The 21,447-nt window shown below is 39.7% G+C and overlaps 1 protein-coding gene across 1 annotated transcript; it reads left to right on the top strand.

Annotated features, from left to right (window-relative positions):
• Nucleotides 1-951: 951 nt before the first annotated feature.
• On the top strand, nt 952-13,769 carry xkr7b (XK, Kell blood group complex subunit-related family, member 7b). The gene is made up of 2 exons (XM_073823603.1): nt 952-1,153; nt 11,948-13,769. Exons 1-2 carry the CDS (start codon nt 1,033-1,035, stop codon nt 12,922-12,924), a joined length of 1,098 nt encoding a protein of 365 aa, XP_073679704.1. The 5' UTR covers nt 952-1,032; the 3' UTR covers nt 12,925-13,769.
• Nucleotides 13,770-21,447: the final 7,678 nt, after the last annotated feature.

Below are 21,447 nucleotides of genomic sequence, written 5' to 3' on the forward strand. Positions count from 1 at the left end.
AATTCATCTGTCACTTGGTAATGTTGGAAATACAAACACAATATTTAGCTCAGTGTTTGTTCCATGTGTTGGCTGGTAAATCAAGCTTCTGTTGTTGTTTATGCATTTACAAAATTGTTCATTTGTCATGTCGTAAGTATGCATATTGCTGGGCTTATGCAGTTCTTGCTACTATAAATACATTTCATTTAAGGAGAGTGAACAATTTATATGTTTTGGTGTGTCAACACTGTGTGCATTAAACTAAATTATATCATATGTTAAATGTTTTATGATGAATTTATAATTTCACTACATTTTAAATATTCTGGGGTATTTTTGTCAGTTTTATTGGAGTTATCCCTAAACTCTGTTTAGGGATAATTCAACCAAAAATTACAATTCTTTCTTTAAATACTCACCCTCATGTCGCTCCAAACTTTTGTTCATCTTTGTTCATCTTCAGAACACAAATGAAGATATTTTTGATGAAATCAAAAAGTTTTCTGACCTTGCATAGACAGCAACAGTACTACCACGTGGTTCAACCTTAATTTTATAAGCTACAAGGATCTGTGCACAAGGAAAAAAATGACTTTATTCAACAATTTCTTCTCTTCTGTGTCACATGGACTATTTTAATGATTTCCTTACTACCTTTCTGGGCTTTGAACGTGGTAGCTGTGTTCCTGTCTATTTTAGATTTCATCTAAAATATCTTAATTTGTTTTCTAAAGATGAATGAAGGTCTTATGGGTTCTTGAGGGTGAGTAATTAATGACAGGATTTTCATTTTTGAGTGAACTAACCCTTTAATCTTTTACCCTTCCCAGTAGTTGTCAAATGGTTACTCTATATTTATATCATTTTCAAGAGTGGCTAAAGAGAGTGAATACATCCCCATGTAACATAATTTGACCTTTAATTACTGAACCTAAATAACCAGTTGACATTTCCTCTCTGTGTGTCTCCAGGTACGTCCACACCTTGTACCTGGGAGTGCAAAGCCGTTGGCATGGCACCCCCGGTCAGCGTCATTTCTACTGGCGTCTGATGTTCGAGAGCGCTGACATCAACATGCTGCGGCTGCTGGAGGCTTTTCTGAAGAGCGCGCCTCAGCTTGTGCTTCAGCTCAGCATCATGATCCACAGCAACCACATACTGCCCCTACAGGGTGAGACAACACACACACACACACACACAGAGGTTTCCCAGGTGGGCACATGAGATGCTTTTAGTTGGGCATGCTTAATGAGGAGTGTCGAGAAAGAGAGAGAGAGGACAGGACCCTTGTGTGATTGTGCCGTGATCGTCATGACTTATTCATACGGCCACTCCTGAGAAGACGTTTGCTTGTGATGAATTAAACAAAACGTTTAACACGCTCCTCTAAGTGCGATGACATATGACACGTCTCAGCTACAAACATGGGAAAAAAGAGCAGTGAGTATTATATGAAAATTGAAAGCATGTGAAAAACCGAGCCACTCAGATTTCACTCCTCCCATGACGTACAAAGGGAATCTTATTATAATATCAACGCCCCTTAATCTGCATGTTTCCAGTGACAACGGTGTACCAGTTCTACCGCCATGGCGAAAGTTCAAGCAAAGCCATGCTAACTGTTCTGTCTTTGGCTGCACAGACGAGCACAGAACACTATTTAGAGTCCCAGCCTCAAAGGAGACAAAAGAGCAGTGGATTTATTCATTTATTTACTGTATATTACACTGCTGCCACACAGATCTAATATAAACATGCGATTTCATTCCCAGCTGTTTACCTTCACAGACATAACCAACTGTTTTTGTAACTCATGTGTGTTTTTAACATAAACTTAAGTGTATTTGACAGTTTAAGCGCAATAAGACGTGAACGTACTTTAGTATTCACATGCTGTGTGACAGCCGCTTTCTGTGAGCGTGCTTCGGATGTGTGCGCTCAGAAAACCATATTATCGTAACTTTAAACTAATATGGTTTAAAACACATGATTTCAGTGCAATAGACATGATAATCAATACCAAACCGATGTTTTTTAGCAGAGTATCTGATGTACGTAAAGCCATTTTGCATTTAAAGAGACATGCACGAAAACAGCGTGTTTCTGCTTTGACTCAGAACAGGCATTTTCAAAATGATATGTGGGAAAACAGATGTCGCAATAGGACATTTTCAGGAAATTAGGTAGAATGTCAGTTTTTTGTCAAAATTAGGTTTTCATTAAATTATTATTCTATTCTTGTCTATCATCTCTGGCATAATTCACTTGTTTAGTGCAGAAAAATAAACAAATTTCACCATTTGTTGGGTTTTCCTAGATCGCATCGCATATGTGACCCTGGACCACAAAACCAGTCATAAGGTAAAATTTTACAAAACTGAGATGTATGCAACATATGAAAGCTCAATAAATAAGCGTTCTATTGATGTATGGTTTGTTAGGATAGGACAATATTTGGCCGAGAGACATCTATTTGAAAATCTGGAATCTGAGGGTGCAAAAAAATCAAAATACTGAGAAAATCACCTTTAAAGTTGTCCAAATTAGGTTCTTAACAATGCATATTACTAATCAAAAATTACATTTTGATATATTTATAGTAGGAATTTTACAAAAAATCTTAATGGAACATGATCTTTACTTAATTTCCTAATGATTTTTGGCATAAAAGAAAAATCTATCATTTTGACCCATACAATGTATTTTTGGCTATTGCTACAAATATACCCCAGCGACTTAAGACTGGTTTTGTGGTCCAGGGTCACATATAATAAATTATCTGTGGGGGTTTTTGAGCCCGTAATTCACGACTTCAAACCATGACTCACGACTTTGTAGCGTTCCAGGCAAGTCACGCCAAACTACCTGAGCGCATTTATTATTATTATATTATTATCAATTTGATTGCAACGTTATATTGTCCTTAAGTCTATTTTTCCACCGTCTACCACTTGCATAAACACCGCACCTGTAGGGGCTGACATTGTTGTTTCGCGGGCTATATGACGCCAGAACTCGAAACTGGGATTGCATCGATCTAGTACGGGTTCATGGGTGGGAAGTCAGGGGTTTGACTGCAAGAAATGGTGTTTACTGATACAAAGAATGATTCCCTTTATAATGGACTTTTTAAAGCTCAAAAAGCAACATGACACACTAAAAGAAGTTGAAAGTATACAAAACTTAATTGGACCCCTTTAAAAACAGTGTTAAATATTTATTTAGATTTTATATTCTTATTATAAATGAATAAATATGAGACTGAATGATGTATAAATAATTAAAGTTAAAAAATACACACGCAGAGGAGACTTTGAGTCCTCAGAAGGCCATCACATGCCACTGAGAGAGAAAACGGTACTCAGGAGACAAAAACATGAGGGAAAAAGGACTTTCAGCAGAAAAAGACACGAGGAGAGAATGAAAGAGAGCGAGGGAAAGAGACGATGAGTCGTATAGCACGACAGAGAGCTCAGAGGGACGCACTGTAGGACTGAATAGACTCAGAGATGTTCTGATTAATTCTGGGTCATGGGTTTGGTTACCAACTACCAGACAGAAAGGCTTTTCCTTGTTCTTCTTATCTTCTTTCGTTTTTTTTTTTCCTCCGTTTCTTTTTCTGATCTCATGGCCCTGCCTGTCAGTCTGACTCAGACCTTTGACCTTTACATTGTGTCAGCAAATCCATTTGAAAGTGAGCATCTGTATGCTGCACTTGCTGCAGAGAGCAGAGCACTTGAAGTGAGGAGTGAGTGTTGTGAAGTGTGCAGTCTCTTATACTACAAAAAAGCTGCAATCGTCCCTATAATCTCTGATATATACAGGTGAAGTCAAAAGTTTACATGCACCTTGCAGAATCTGCTAAATGTTTAATATTTTACCAAAATAAGAGGGATCATACAAACTGCATGTTATTTTTCATTTAGTACTGACCTGAATAAGATGTTTCACATAAAAGATGTTTACATGTAGTCCACAAGAGAAAGGAATAGTTGAATTAATAAAAATGACCAAACGTTTACATACACTTCATTCTTAAGCCCCTGGTGTCGACAAACGCGTATACGCATTTTGTGGCAGTTTCCCAAAAGGAACTTCAATTACTCGGTCATTTCTGATCATACAGATTTCTGATCTTGGTCTCTCAGGTGTGAATTGCTAAATATTCATGGGTCATTGCCACTCCTTCGAATATTCCCTTTCTATCTCAAAACATGTTTTAGAAAATTTACATCAATATATTGTTTTCTCTGAACGAGTGAACAAGATGATTTTCACATCATTTGGTTGAAAAAATTCTAGCCTACCACATTCAATTCTCAAAAGTCTTGTGAACAAATGTTCTGTATGTGTTTTATGGCCTAATTTCAGTGACTTCAAAACTTTATTTTTTTTACTAACCACGCATAAACGTTGTTTTCTCAAAAACACAAACATGTACATTCATGTTGCTTACATATTATTGTAGCCCAATTTGTGCTGATTACAATGTAATCAGATTTTAGCCATTAACATGTTTTTAAGATACTGAAAAAAGCACAAATGTCAGGGCATGTCAAAACTTTTTCAGGGCCCCAAAACACCCTCAGACCCCAGAGGGTTAATACTGTGCTGTTATCTGAATGATCCACAGCTGTTTGTTTGTTTGTTTGGTTTAGTGATAGTTGTTCATGAGTCCCTTGTTTGTCCTGAACAGTTAAACTGCTCGCTGTTCTTCAGAAAAATCCTTTAGGTCCCACAAATTCTTTGGTTTTTCAGCATTTTTGTGGATTTGAACCCTTTCCAACAATGACTGTATGATTCTGAGATCCATCTTTTCACACTGAGGACAACTGAGGGACTCATATGCTTCTATTTCAGAAGTTTCAAACACTCACTGATGCTCCAGAAGGAAAAACGATGCATTAAGACTCTGCATAACAGAATGAAGATGCAAGATGCAAATTTTTCTTTCTTTTTTTTCTTTCATTTAGTACTGCCCTTCAGAAGCTACAGAAGATAATTACATGTTTCCCAAAAGACAAAATAAGTTAAAAGATAAATGATCTTCTTAACATATTGATGTCTCTTAACGCATTGTGTTTTCTTCTGGAGCATCAATGAATGTTTGAAACTTCTGTAATAGTGTCATACTGTATGAGTCCTTCAGTTGTCCTCAGTATAAAAAGTTGGATCTCAAAATCATACAGTTATTGTTGGAAAGGGTTCAAATACACAAAAATGCTGAAAAAGGTCAGGACAAACAAGGGACTCATGAACAACTATCACTAAACAAAAAAACACAGCTGTGGATCATTCAGGTAACAACTGAAGTATTAAGAATCAAGTTTATGTAAACTTTTAAATGGGGTAATTTTTACAAATTCAACTATTATTTTCTCTTGTGGACTATATGTAATTGTATTTTATATGAAATATCTTATTCAGGTCAGTACTAAATAAAAATAACATGCATTTTGTATGATCCCTCTTATTTTGGTAAAATAATTAACATTTTGCAGATTCTGCAAGGTGTATGTAAACTTTTGACTTCAACTGTTATATATCTCCAAGTTGTTACTAGTTCAAAAGCATTACTTTCAACACTTGCTGCAGGTGATGCTTTCAAACTAGCAATTGTGGCTTGGGCTGTTTTTAAGCACGATGGTTAATTGCTACCATAAGAAAGCAATTCACAAAAGAGCATTTTAGCAAAAGAAACAACACAGACTTTGTATTCAAATTAACAGCACCATCAGTGGGCACAATTCATTCTTGGTGAATTCCCCACTGTGTGTTTTATGGTCTTTGAGGTCTCTTAGAGAGTCTTTGTTCTTTGACTGTAACTCTCATGTAGTCATTTAATAACCTCCAAAAGCACAAATGCTGTTATTAAATGCATTATGCAAACATCTCCTGTGTACTTTCTTTTAGCACATCATCTGGTAGTAGCAAACTTCCCTGTTTCTCTCTCAGCACTGGCAGCGCTGGGCTTTAACTTGTCTTATCCCTTTCTCTTTAAACTGCATTCTAATCTGAGGCGGTCTTTGTGGCAGTGGGCTTGCGCTGCGTCTGATGTTTGATTTAATTAAGATTGCCAGCGCATTGCTCCATGAGAGCCTCTGAAATAGAGGCCGGGAGAGAACGCGAGGGCATGCGGGCTGGCTGGAAGCGGAGCGGGAAAACGCAGACTAATGCTTTCGGATCTCTGCTAATTAAGACCTCACTTAATCTGGATCTGCACCAAATGAGTTGCTCAGAATGGGAGCCGAGACAGAGAAAGTGAGCGAGACAGAGAGAATGTGAAATGCAGTATGTGCAAAAGAGACTTAAAAAGAGTAAACAGTCGATAAACAGCAAGGGTCAGGCTTGTGCAAAGAGAAATCCAGAGTATGTGAACTATGTTTCCATGAAGCGAAAGAGTATTTCTTGAAATATATATTCTACTGGTTGACATGACAAATCTATTGGCCAACACTTGGTATTTTTTAAAGACGCAATATGTAATTTTCACCGTTAGAAGGCGCATATTTAAAACAAACAAAGAAACAAAGGCGTAGTTTGATGACGCTGTGATTGAGTGTGGAATCATGAAGATGTCTTCTTCATTCCCACAGCCCATGCTTTATGATGGGAATATGTTCATGGATTAGCTAATGTATGAAAGTTTTAGTAACACCACTGTAGTTTGAAGCAGATTGTGGCTGAAAGCCATGGAAGCAAAACGAGACTGCTGGAGCGATTGCTAATGAGAGACAAGCACAACACATGGCTCGCAAGCAGTGGCGTTTTTATTATGCCAAAGTAAAGGGCTTCCGCTTCTTCCGGTCATGTGTATGTGGGATAAAGAAGCACAGTTTTATCATACTAGATATATTTGAGTGTGTTGACAGTTATGTTATAAGATACTCTGTGCGTTCGTCACCTGTCTAAAAACTGTGAACCCTTTCCAACAATGACTGTATGATTTTGAGATCTATCTTTTCATACTAAGGACAACTGAGCGACTCAAATGCAACTATTACAGAAGGTTCAAACGCTCACTGATGCTCCAGAAGGAAACACAATGCATTAAAAACCGGGGGTAAAAACTTTTTGAATTTGAAGATCAGGGTAAATGTGACTTATTTTATCTTCTGGGAAACATGCAAGTATCTTCTTTAGTTTCTGAAGGGTATTACTAAATGAACAAAATACAATATTTAGGCAAAATAAGAAAAATGTACACATCTTCTTTCTGTTCAAAAGTTTTCACACCCGGCTCTTCATGCATGCTTTTTCCTTCTGAAGCATCAGTGAGTGTTTGAACCTTCTGAAATAGTGGCATATGAGTCCCCCAGTTGTCCTCAGTGTGGAAACATGGATCTCAAAATCATACAATCATTGTTGGAAAGGGTTCAAATGCACAAAAATGCTGAAAAACGGAATTTGTGGGACTTGAAGGATTTTTCTGAAGAACAGCGGGCAGTTTAAATGTTTTAGAACAACTCATGAACATCGCTAAACAAAACAAAAGAAAAACAGCTGTGTATCATTACACAAGTGTATGTAAAATTTTGAAAGGGGTCATTTTTACAAATTCAACTACTGGTACTACTGGTTGACATGACAAATATATTGGCCAATATTTGGTATTTTTAAAAGACACAATATGTAATTTTCACCCCTAGAGGGCGCATATTTAAAACAAACAAAGAAACAAAGGCGTAGTTTGATGATGCTGTGATTCTATGTGATGGGAATATGTTGCTAATGTATGAAAATTTTAGTAAGGCCACTGTAGTTTGAAGCAGGGTGGGGCTGAAAGAACTTTTCTGAAGAACAGCAGCAGTTTTAGAACAAACAAGGGACTCATAAACAACTATCACTAAACAAAAAGACATAAAAAACAGCTGTGGATCATTCAGGTATAACAACGCAAGTGTATGTAAACTTTTGAAAGGGGTTATTTTTACAAATTCAACTATTATTTTATCTTGTGGACTAGATGTAAACATCTTTTATGTGAAATATCTTATTCAGGTCAATACTAAATAAAATAAAAAAAGATGCATTTTGTATAATCCCTCCTATTTTGGTAAAATAATTAACATTTTGCAAATTCTGCAAGGTGTATGTAACCTTTTGCCCTCAACTGTAAAATTCGCGGCATAGACTCTTCAAAACATGTCCAAGAGTTTTACACACCAGTCTGTAATTGGGGACATTTCCACACCCCTAAACATGACACAGCACAAAACGAAACATGATTGATTGCTTTACCTGTCATTCATATGCCCTTTCGGGGAGGTTCTTGGTCATTCAAAGCGCTGAAGCCAAGGTCTGGCTATGCAAGACTATAGAAAGGCAAACAGTGTAATACTTTCTCCTATATCTTCGACATACAGCAAGTACACGTTTATATCATTTAAGCAAGTCTTTGAAAAAATCGTCTGGATCCTTTGAAGTGTAAATTTGCATTTAAAAGGACCTTTACATTACATTTTTTTCAACTAAAACAATACCGTTTATCGTCTCTGTGAAAACTGCAAATTTGTGAAAACTGTGATGTAATGTGCATGTGTATTACGTGTTTTTGTAGCATTTCTTTACAAAGTGGCAGCTACTGGCCTGGCAATACATAATACAGCGATTTATGTCATGTATGTCTTGCATTTTTAGCACTTCGTTGTTGCGTAAACAGCCATCAGCCACCCTACTCTCTAAGATACCAGCATCAACGAAAAAATCCATATCTGTCGATCACTAATTTATACCAGGATCAAAACCTTTTTTTTTTCTTTTTCACAAATCCAGACCTGACAAAATCATCGGGCTGCCTTCTTTTTATGCGGTGATCATCCGAATATCCTTAGCTGACCTTGGATAAGCCAGCCTGGAGGGTTTGAAGTGTTTAACGGGGTGAAGCTAAAAGTATAGCTCCCTAATACACATACATGTGTGTGAGACAGGAGAGGAATCAAACACCAGAACAAAGCCAATCTGCCGGGACCCACCAGATAAACAAACATGCAGTGAGATGTATTTAAGAGCTGATCCCCATGATAGCATCAACTATGTGTGGAAGCCTCCTGAGATAGGTCCATATCTCTCAATCACACACACTCACACACACCTCTTCTTCACCTTTTCACTCTACCTTGCGCTCTAGGGTACTCGCAAACACAATATAAAGCGCCTGTCTGTCTCCCTGTCAGCAAGTCAAACACACACACTCACACCCGCTTTCTCTAGAGAGACATCCTCTCAGGCAGTTGGGGAACAAACCCTGCGATTTGTTGTCTCAGCAGGTGTTGTAGCCTCTATGAAATAATATTTGAAAACTAAAACAAAAGCAACAACCGTTACAAAACTTTGAACCTTTTTTTTTCTCTGCCATCACTCTTGAAAGACCAGCTCACGTCAGTTTGTGTTTCAAAACAGTCACTGTGATGTCTGGAATTAAAATTGCTTTGCCTCATCAGAATCTATTCTCTCAAAACGTGTCTGTCATGATGCAGGGTATATTCGCACATTTATATATTATGAGTCCAGACAGGCAAGAGACATCAATTAGGGCCTTAATTATTCATGTTTTGAAAGTTAATTATTCAATCGCATGTTCAATTAGCAATGAATCACATTAGATCTAATTAAATATTGAAGGCAGAACTCTGAGAATGTGGAAATGTGGTTATTCTTAATGATTCTGATTAGGTTTTATATTTAGCACTTGCTTGTTCCAGGCTATTTAAATGGCTATGGCTATAGAGTTTAATGGATGCAGGATTTACGGCCATATAAACACACAAAGCAGTGTAGCACAGTGATATTTAGGGGGGGGGATAAGCATAAACATGGCTTGAACCCCCATCCTTTCATGCTATCTGAAATTTGCACCCAAGTAAGGTTGTCTCACTTGCAAGTTACAGTGTACACAACACAAACTGAGATTTAAGACTTAAAATGTATTTTCAAAATATAAATAGTAATATTTCATAATATCCATTGGCATTTTCTGTATCATAAATACAATTCTTGTGTTTTAAATTATCATTCCTGATCAGTTGAAAGCTCATTCACACTCTGAGGCCTGCTCAAGTACATGAATGCAGATGCTTCTAGCTATGCAAGCTTGATTTTGAGCATCACTGCCTTAACGAAACACACGGTGTTCTTAGCCACAAGGCATTCCCTGCTGAAAAAGAAAAAGAGAGGGTCACCAGCATATGTTTTGCTTTGGTTTCTGGTCCCCACCATGCTGGTTTGCTGGTGAACATTCATGTTTTATAATATGCCATGTATCAGAAACTATAATAAGTTTGCGCCCATTTTTTATTCTATCCTAGGTGGTTTATAGGGGTGGGGTGAAAATCGGTTCATATATAAATCGTGATTTAGTCTTCTACCAATTTGCATCGATTCACAAATTTCAAAAATTCGATTTTCTTGGTAATATAATAATAGAGGGTTTGCACTTGTCATGGTTTGGTCAGTCACCCGGATGCACAGCCATATTGGGGATACTTGGATGTAAACAACAACAGCATTGATTGCAAGTTACTGTACTACTGAATATGTTGTTCTGTTAATTTATGATGTCTAAACCATGGAAAAAGTGTGGAAGCTGATAAATCATATAGAGGAGGACCTAGTAAGCTGGAAAGGGCACAATAGTTTGACAAACTAACGTTAGTAGGTGGTAAAGATACATAAGAGCAGTATTAATTAAGATATTAGCCTAATATTTCACCTACCTGACCTGAAATGATCAAAACAAACACAAATGTTGTCAAAATTATTTTCTTGGAAATAATGGTTCAGTTTGGTTTACCAATCTTCTCCTTGATTTATTATAACTTTTGTCAGTTTATACTACTCCGAATGTTTTCCCAAGTCGGTTAGTAAAGCCCAAACCATGACAATAATTGACAATTTTCAGCAGCAATAATCAGTTCCATTCAGTTCAGTGGCATTGTTTACGTTCAGTGCTGCCAATATGGCTGATTGATCATGCGTCGTGAAAACACTCTCTCCACAAGTGTCCTACACCCATGAGATCTTGTGTCAAAAGTGTGAGCGTCTTCTGGTTCAAAGTAAACAAGCAGGACGTGACACTCATTCATTCAACAGTTGACAGTAGTGATGATCCATAGATCGACTCATGTTACTCTTGTTTAGCTCTGCCATGCGCATATGTACTCTGTTTAATCCTGGTCAGTGCAGTTAGAGTATGTCGAAAAAACCTCCCACCTCATTTTCTCCTCCAACTTTAAAATAGTCCTTCTGCAACGATGTAGGGCGATTTTAAATTTGGAGAAGACAATAAGATGCGAACACAACTTTAAACAGCACATGTTGTCCCTGAGCACTGTAATCATCTCTCATAAAGGTTTGCAACTGTACAAAGTAAACAATGATCTGAAAACCACTTAGCCTCTTCGCTTATTAGCACACAAAATAACATTTGCAAACTACTTCTACCGCATCACCAGAAGTTGTACCCATGCTCTTTTTTACAGTAGAACATGGTATTCGGGTTTGGGCAAAGTGTAAAGTGTAAAGTGTAAAATTTGATTAAAAAATCGTGAATTGATTTTTAATCAAATCATGACCCCAAAAAATCGATGTGAATCGAATTGTGAGTTACTGAAAGATTCCCAAACCTAGTGCTTTATAGTGGGCATCTTCCATGGCCAGTTTTCTCTTTAAAGTCAGCTACTGTCTTGGTGGAGCAACAGCGAATGTTGTTGAGTAAGCTACTCAAGAGTTATGACAAATAAACAGTTACATGAACAACTGCAAATCCTGTTTAATAGTACAGACATTTGAAATGTAACTCCATACCAGCACAGTACTGGAAAGAAGACACTCTATATTTAGAACAATGCCACATGCATGTAATGCGTTAGCCAAGCTGCTTTTGCATATATTTTTAAAGTGTAAGTCTGGCTTTACTTGTCATTACTCAAGCTGTCTCCCTGTTCTTCTTGCTCTATTTCTGTAGGTCTCTCCGCATCTGCCTCGTTGGTTTCTCTCGCCTGGATGATTGCGTCCTACCAGAAGGTTCTGCGCGACTCTCGTGATGACAAGCTCCCAATGTCCTACAAGGCTGTGATTGTTCAGATGCTTTGGCACCTCTTCACCATCGGTGCTCGGACCATCGCCTTCGCCCTCTTCGCTTCAGTCTTCCAGCTTTACTTTGGGATCTTCATCGTGGCCCACTGGTGCGCCATGACCTTCTGGATCATCCAGGGCGAGACCGACTTCTGCATGTCCAAATGGGAGGAGATCATCTACAACATGGTGGTGGGCATCATCTACATTTTTTGCTGGTTCAACGTCAAGGAAGGCCGTGCCCGCTTTCGGCTGGGCGTGTACTACTGTGTGAGTTTGATTGAGAACGTCGCGCTCACCGCCGCTTGGTATATTCACAGGGGACCTCACACCTCGGACTTCTACGCCTTGATTATTGTGTGTGTGGTGGTGTGTAGCTATGCTTTGGGAACATTCTTTATGTTTGTGTATTATTGCCTGCTCCACCCAGATGGACCTATCCTGGGAGCTCAGTGGAGCTGTGTCGAGGAGGGAATGGGGGTAATCGGTCTGGGAGGCATTGGGGATTTGGGAACCCCCTTGCCCCAACCAGACGTGGTTACTAGCCCTCCCAGAACACTCCAAAGGACTACTGGTGGGGATCGGGAGATAGGAGCTGGGGATAGAGACAGTTGCCTGCCTGTGTTTCAGGTAAGGCCTCCTAGTGTTCCCCCTGCTTCTTCCCCACGTCCCCCAAGAACTGAAGGTCCCGTTATCCGCATCGACCTGCCAAGAAAAAGTTACCCAGCCTGGGATGCCCACTTTATCGACCGAAGGCTGAGGAAGACCATCCTGGTGCTGGAGAATACGTCTCCCGTGACTCCTCGCATCCAGTACCAGAGCTTCAGCAACCCCAAAGAAGTGACAGAGTACGAAACTACGGTGTAGTGTTGTTCATACCTCCACCTTCCACATGACATCTCTATGCAGAGGTGGAACTCAGCCGCCATGAGGTTACGGTCCGATCCTTGACGGTCGGCATGGTGCTACACGATGGGACCGCGGCACGCTTGGTATTCGGATGCCTGGGAGCGCATGACTGGTCCGAAAGTGCACATCAGGCTGGACGGGAGTAACGTGGTGTTTACATGACCTGCATGGGAGGTGAATCTAGGAAAGGGACTTACCTTTCTGCCTATGCACTGAACCTATAAAAAGAGCTTAACTGACTTTGATGAGAAGAATTGGACATTTGTAAAATATAGATGAACTGACCAACCAGTATTCCTCAGGACCAGCCTGACTGCTGTATTGGTCTGAGTTTAATGTTCAGTGACCTGAAAACAGTACAAATTGTGTATTATTTGCTTCTGTGAATGGTGAGGTTAGCGAGTTCAATCATCCATTTCCTCAAAAGAGTTCTTCTGTAATTATTGACTTATTTATTTATTAGATTTATTTTTATGACTCTGTGGCCATGTCTTTGATATAATTCTTCTAATTGAATATTCATAAATAGATATTATCTTTTGTTATATGTATACAATAGAATGGTGCCAGTGTGTTGGTATGAATGTTTTTTTGGGTTGTCTGGTCATGCTGCATTGTTTATCTGTAAAGATGAAGAAAATATGTCATATAGTAAGACAAAAAGCTGTGATCAAATGTAGTTGGACAAAAATAATACTGTAAAGAAAAAAGATTCAGATGACAGCCTCGGAAAAGTAAAAACACTGAATATGTGTGTTTGAGTGTTTCTTGCAAATGGTTTTGGGAGCATCTTGGAACATAAAACTTGCAAACGTCTGTGTGTTTGTCTTGCATTTCACACATAAAAAGCGCAAATGATTGACAGCGAATTTGAATCCTGTATGTGAACTCCCTTTACAGTAACTAGAGCAGCAAGTCTTGCTTTGCTCTGTCCGCAAGCCTCAAAACCTTTTTACATCTGTATGTGTTCATTTCACTCATTATTTTGTTATTTGGAAGGGGGCAGCCATTGCTGTGGTTGTGAGGAGTTTAGATTCAGAATTTTTGGGGCTTTGTGGTTTGGCAATAGTGAACGCTCTTCTTGGCCATGAAAAGCTGCCGACTATTGAGGCACAACGTTTGCGTTTGTGTGCTTGAGAGAAAGAAAGACTTTTTTGTCACCTCATAAAATGTTAAGACCTCTTTTTAGTTTTAACTGCTTATCCTACTCAGCTCTTTTCCAGGGCTTTTTTGAGTAACGACAATTGTAAAGAAATCACCCCAATTACAAAACCATCACAAGACATCAGCAGAAGTGTTTTTCTCTCTCACTCCCTCTGTGAGGTCTTTCGAGGTCCTGCTTGCTGCATTGAAATTCTATTGCCTGGTTAAAAACCAAGCAGAAAAACCCAGAGTCATGGTGGGTAATTGCCAATGACAAGAACCCTGCTGTCCAGTCTGAAGATGCTGATAGAGAGCAAATGACGCTTAGGCACTGCAATCATGCTGCCCTATAATAGGACATTCACACATACAGGGATTTTATTGTTGGAGGTCATTGAGCAACTGTGTTGTTGTTCACAGTGGCTGTTCCTTGCTCTATAGTGGTCTCCACACCTTGCACTCTAAAAACATAGTTTTTTTTTTCTTCATTCTTTGGTCATAACTTTTTAAGGTCAGTTAAAAAAAGGTATCTCTGTCTAATTTGAATGCGAAAAGACTGATTATCCCTTTGCTAACTGTTGGGAACCCCAGGTATTAAGACTTGTACGGCTTAATATAACATAAACAATGTCTCTTACTAAAATATGTAGTAGAAAATCCATGAAAGATTTGTTGACTATGGGGTTCCCACGACGTGAAATGGTTGCACATGGTGAGTTACTGCCGCTACCTGTTGCTATTTTTACCACAACTCGGAAAATAAAATAGTGATAAGATGAATACAGCTACTAAAACAGCTTACAGGTGCCAATAGATATAAGCATAGACTTAGACATAGACCGTACCATCGTATATTCCCACAATGAGTCTAAACGCCTCCGGATATCAAGTGAAATCTGCGCTGAGAAACTCAAGGGACAAGTGTTGACATGTTTTCATCCTGCCAAGATGGCATCTAGCATTTCTTGTCTCTGCCATTTGTAAGCTCTTTCAATAGTTGTGATCCACTAAAAGCCTCAAAAGCATCAGGGCTGAAGTGGAGAGAACAAAGACGCAGGTCTTTTAGGATTTTTTTTCATCCACAGGTATCTTCCCATTCTTTTTTCCTCTTCTTATCGCTGGGAAAGCAGTGAAGACTTGCATCGTTTCTCTTGTTGCCCTTCAACTGAAAATTCCAACCTAAAGCCACACAATGTGGCATCGTATCAGTATTTTATTTTCTGAGTTGTGTTGCAGTAAAAATAGCAACAGGTCGTGCCAGTTGCTCACCCAGCGCAACTATTTTATATAATGGCACCCACCATACAAAATATGTTTAAAATGATGTGGATTTTTTTAAATAGCGTAACGTAAATCTTTTTTACTGCATATTTCAGTAAGAGTCCTCATTTTGCATTACATTAAGCCATACAAGTCATCGGGGCGCCGCTAAGGGGGGGAAAGTTAGGACAATTCTAAGGGCCCATGCCCTTTAGGGGCCCCCAGAGATCTGCTTTGGTGTGGTAGGGGGGGCCCAACCTCATATTTTGTCATAGGGCCCAAAATTGCGAGCGGCGCCCCTGCAAGTCATAATACCTGAGGCTCACTTTAAGACACAGTAGCAGTCACGCAAGTAGCAGAATCCATTGAAATATTGATAAAACAACTGAAGAACTCTTCCAGGAGCACTTAACTAACTAACTAGCCTTATAAAAAGTATGCACTTATATGCTCTAGCACTGAACTACTCTGATACTACTTTTGTGGCACTACTTGTGTAGTGTTCTCATTTGGAAGAATTCCTCCTGCTTGTATTATTCTCTGGATAAAAGCATCTGATTAAGGAATAAATTTAAATCTAAATGTAATTTGACAACGAATCAGTTTAAATGAATTCAGAAACAGAAAGTGGTTGTATAGAAATTGCCACAGTGCATTATTCATCATACAGGAGTATCATGAACAGGGTGAACAATTAAGAGTGAATAAATCAAACTTGCTCTGAATGCTAACAACTTTTGACCCTGTATATGGGCAAAAACAAATCTTATACATAAGTAAAACCACTCCTAGTAACAAAACCATCAGAGGAGATGGATCACATGCAATGTCTTGGAACTTCAATAGTTGCTGCCTAATTAAATAAAGTGAATCTGTTTTTCACATCACTGGATATGCCCACATCACAACACCAACAGTACTGGCAATTGATATACTTAATTTGTACACTCTGAGGATCATGTTACATTTGAATCAGTCAAGACTAATACAGAATTAACTGAACTGAAGACTCGCTCCAATTAGATCACTGAATCCATGATTTGCTGACTCGAAAACTGATTTCGATTTGTGAACTGGTTGATCAATATTAATCAGCTTAAGAGAAACTGGAGTTCCTTCAGTTCGGACAAGACACTATATGCTTTTATAAAATGTAGTAAAAATCATTTTAAGCTTTGTAATGAAAGAAAGGAGGGTATATTACTACTATAGTGTGTTACATATGTCAAACATAAACATCTGGTGACGATAGAGAGCAAGACACTGGGCGATGAACGTCGTATCCTTTGACAGGTTGCTGTGGTAACTGCAGGATCATTAAGCAGGGCTGCAGGTATATGTCATGTGTGTCTGAGTGTGTTTGTGGTCTGAGAGCTTTTCAGTGTGGCCCCTCTCCTGAAAACTGACCCACCATTAGCTCTCCTCCTCCTCCTCCACTCATGCCCTTAAGAGGGTCAGCAGCATCCTCTACTGTAACAGCACATACACACACATAGAAAACACACACACACACACACACACACTAGAGATCTTCGGGTCAACAGTTACAGTACGCTCAACAAGAGAAAACTCGTCAGGTACTGTATGCAATGCACTTTGCATGAAATTGTATATATGGAGCCAAACCTGAACGCGAGTTTCAGTGAACTGTGGAGGTCTACTCCTAAAGGACGTTTTAAAGGGCTCAAGTTCAACCTTGACCATCAAATCCCAACGGTACTCATCTTTTTTCAAATAGAGGGTTTGCGTTCATGTCATGGTTTGGTCAGTTACCTGGATGTGCATGCCATATTATAGATACTCAGATGTAAACAACATCATGGATTGTACCGTTATTATACTACTGAATACATTAACTGTTGTTCTGCTAATAGGCTTTATGCCGAACGTCACATGACCAACCCCGGAAAACAGGTCTCATTGCTTCCGCTTGTCGGAGAACGTGTTAATAGCCGTAATAAATAATGGCGATATCGACGGACTTTTAAGGTAATCAGTTAAACAAGCCAGCTGTTTATTGTGGACGTTTTATTCGATATTTATATATAAATGTTAGTGAAAAGAATAAAAATTTAAAACTTTTATATATCAATCCACATATGTGATGGACATTGGTTATGATCATTTTTAGTGTCTACTTTGAATGAATCTTGAGTAAATCATGTTCATATTTAAAGAGGGATATGCAAAACGCGTGAACCGGAAGCAACAAGACCTGTTTAGCAGAAAACGGAAGCCTGTTGGGCATGAAGCCTATTTATGCTGTCTAAACCATGGGGGAAAAAAACATACAACACATGGAAGCTGCTAAATCATATAAAGAAGGACGTAGTAAGCAGGAAAGGGTACAATATTTTGACAAACTAAAGTTAATAGGTGGTAAAGATACTTCTGAGCAGTATTACTTAAGAAGCCTAATATTTTACCTACCTGAAATGATAAGAACAAACAAAAATGTTGTCAAGATTCTTGCCCTGGAAATCCTGGTTCAGTTTGGCCAACCACAAATGCATTTTTTGCACTCTTCTTGATTTGTTTTAACTTTTGGCAGTCTATAGTACTCCAAAGGTTTTTTCCCCGATTAGTACAGGCCAAAACATTACAGTAATTGACCATTTTCAGCAGCAATAATCAGCAAAGTATGCAAGTTTCAAACGGTTCAGTGGCATTGTTTACGTTCATGATGATGCATTGTGAAAACACTCTATATATCATGATTTATTATTGCTTTAACCATTATTATATTAACGTTTAACACAAACCACATTTTAGGTTTGCCAAAGAATCTTTCTATGAACAGTTCTTAAAAGAACCATTATTTTCTTCCTGTGAAGAACATTTAAAGTACCTTTTTCCACTATGAAGAAACTTTTATACAACATAAGATTCCTAATGTTATGTTAGGCTCTTCATGGAAGCACAGATGCCAAGATTTTAGTTATGAAAAGGAGCCTAAAACAATGCCTAAATAGTTATGTGACTAACAATATGATAACCTGGGTCACATCAACTGTCTCATGGTTTATCTAAGAAATTGCATTAAGAAAGCATGTAGGGTCACTTTTGATAGCACAATGACTTTAAACACAAAAGCACACTGCTTACTTCTCAGTGTCTTCTATGGCCCAGATCATCTGCCACTGATTTCCAGGGACTATCTGGCTATTGTCCCAGTATGACATTGGGTTTATGTGATCTGTTCCTTCTTAAACTGAGCTACTAGTATGTTCCCCTGGGCTGTTTAACAATCCAAATCAATCCAAGCACAGAGTCTCTGACAAACTACACGTCTCTGCATGACTTTAAGAACAATTCTGCTTGCCCTCATCGTGAAGTTTTCATCACATTCCTTCAGTAAATGTCACTGAGCGTAGAGAATGCTGCACTTTTGCACATTCTACGATCAAAAAGACAACTCTCGCATCTCGACAAGGTAAAACCTTTGAACAACTGCAATATTATTTTGAACCTCTGCAATATTATTTTAAACAATATAAACGCTTTTCCTGTATAGAGTATGTAAGGATATAACGTGGGTTTTTGTACAGCTCAGGACAGTGTGTGAGCATGCCGTCTCTCTGCAGGTGATTATCTATCCGCTATTCTCATCTCATACCGTGTAGCCTCACGTAAAAGTGCCACTCCCCATTGAAACAAAGTGCTGGCTCATACTGCCCCCCAGCGGATGATTTGAGTAAAAGCGAGTAACATTGACACGATTGAACTGCACTGGGTAAGGGCAAATTCAAACCCAGAGAACTGAATTGGATATCGGAATACCTTGTGTATGTAAGCATGTGGAGTTTTATTTTAAAGGAATGCTCCATATGCAATACTAGCTTAACTCGTATGCTCTGCTAAAACATTGTTTACCTCAAAAAATGACCCGACTTTGCTTGCAAATCTTTTAATTATGCTATATGACGCTATGTTGAATCCATAAGTCATGGATTCAATCTTTTTTGTAAAGCAGTTTTCTTTCAGTAAGCCATTTTGTAAGTGACAGGGCAGTTGCTTCATTGATCTCAGCTCCCTGTTGAAAAAAACAGCATATGCTGGTTAGGTATGTTTTGGTGCTGGGATGCTGGTTTTAGCTGGTTTATGCTGGTCCTTTGCTGATTTATGCTGGTCCTTTGCTGGTTTATGCTGTTCCTTTGCTGGTTCATGCCGGTCCTTGACCAGTAACATGACTAGCATAAACCAGCAAAGGACCAGCATTAACCAGCAAAGGGCCAGCATTAACCAGCTAAGGACCAGCATTAACCAGCTAAGGACCAGCATTAACCAGCAAAGGACCAGCATAAACCAGCAAAGGGCCAGCATTAACCAGCAAAGGACCAGCATTAACCAGCAAAGGGCCAGCATTAACCAGCTAAGGACCAGCATTAACCAGCTAAGGGCCAGCATTAACCAGCTAAGGAGCAGCATTAACCAGCAAAGGGCCAGCATTAACCAGCAAAGGACCAGCATTAACCAGCAAAGGGCCAGCATTAACCAGCTAAGGACCAGCATTAACCAGCTAAGGGCCAGCATTAACCAGCTAAGGGCCAGCATTAACCAGCAAAGGACCAGCATTAACCAGCAAAGGGCCAGCATTAACCAGCTAAGGACCAGCATTAACCAGCTAAGGGCCAGCATTAACCAGCTAAGGAGCAGCATTAACCAGCAAAGGGCCAGCATTAACCAGCTAAGGACCAGCATTAACCAGCTAAGGGCCAGCATTAACCAGCTAAGGACCAGCATAAACTAGCAAAGGGCCAGCATTAACCAGCAAAGGACCAGCATTAACCAGCAAAGGGCCAGCATTAACCAGCAAAGGACCAGCATTAACCAGCAAAGGGCCAGCATTAACCAGCTAAGGACCAGCATTAACCAGCTAAGGGCCAGCATTAACCAGCTAAGGAGCAGCATTAACCAGCAAAGGGCCAGCATTAACCAGCTAAGGACCAGCATTAACCAGCTAAGGGCCAGCATTAACCAGCTAAGGACCAGCATAAACTAGCAAAGGGCCAGCATTAACCAGCAAAGGGCCAGCATTAACCAGCAAAGGGCCAGCATTAACCAGCAAAGGACCAGCATTAACCAGCAAAGGGCCAGCATTAACCAGCTAAGGACCAGCATTAACCAGCTAAGGGCCAGCATTAACCAGCTAAGGGCCAGCATTAACCAGCAAAGGACCAGCATTAACCAGCAAAGGGCCAGCATTAACCAGCTAAGGACCAGCATTAACCAGCTAAGGGCCAGCATTAACCAGCTAAGGAGCAGCATTAACCAGCAAAGGGCCAGCATTAACCAGCTAAGGACCAGCATTAACCAGCTAAGGGCCAGCATTAACCAGCTAAGGACCAGCATAAACTAGCAAAGGGCCAGCATTAACCAGCAAAGGACCAGCATTAACCAGCTAATGGTCAGCATTAACCAGCTAAGGGCCAGCATTAACCAGCTAAGGACCAGCAGGGCCAGCATTAACCAGCTAAGGGCCAGAATCAACCAGCTAAGGACCAGCATTAACCAGCTAAGGGCCAGCATTAACCAGCTAAGGGCCAGCATTAACCAGCTAAGGGCCAGCATAAACTAGCAAAGGGCCAGCATTAACCAGCAAAGGACCAGCATTAACCAGCTAATGGTCAGCATTAACCAGCTAAGGGCCAGCATTAACCAGCTAAGGACCAGCATAAACCAGCTAAGGGCCAGCATTAACCAGCTAAGGGCCAGCATTAACCAGCTAAGGACCAGCATTAACCAGCTAAGGGCCAGCATTAACCAGCTAAGGGCCAGCATTAACCAGCTAAGGGCCAGCATTAACCAGCTAAGGGCCAGCATTAACCAGCTAAGGGCCAGCATTAACCAGCTAAGGGCCAGCATTAACCAGCAAAGGACCAGCATAAACCAGCTAAGGGCCAGCATTAACCAGCTAAGGACCAGCATTAACCAGCTAAGGGCCAGCATTAACCAGCTAAGGGCCAGCATTAACCAGCTAAGGGCCAGAATCAACCAGCTAAGGACCAGCATTAACCAGCTAAGGGCCAGCATTAACCAGCTAAGGGCCAGCATTAACCAGCAAAGGACCAGCATAAA

Source organism: Garra rufa, chromosome 18, assembly GCF_049309525.1.
Source record: "Garra rufa chromosome 18, GarRuf1.0, whole genome shotgun sequence".
Taxonomy (NCBI): Eukaryota; Metazoa; Chordata; class Actinopteri; order Cypriniformes; family Cyprinidae; genus Garra; species Garra rufa.

Coding starts and splice junctions, on each gene's coding strand:
- xkr7b (XM_073823603.1), top strand. CDS start 1,033: ATGTTCGAGAGCGCTGACATCAACATGCTGCGGCTGCTGGAGGCTTTT. Junction 1,154..11,947: donor CCACATACTGCCCCTACAGG/GTGAGACAACAC, acceptor CTATTTCTGTAG/GTCTCTCCGCATCTGCCTCG.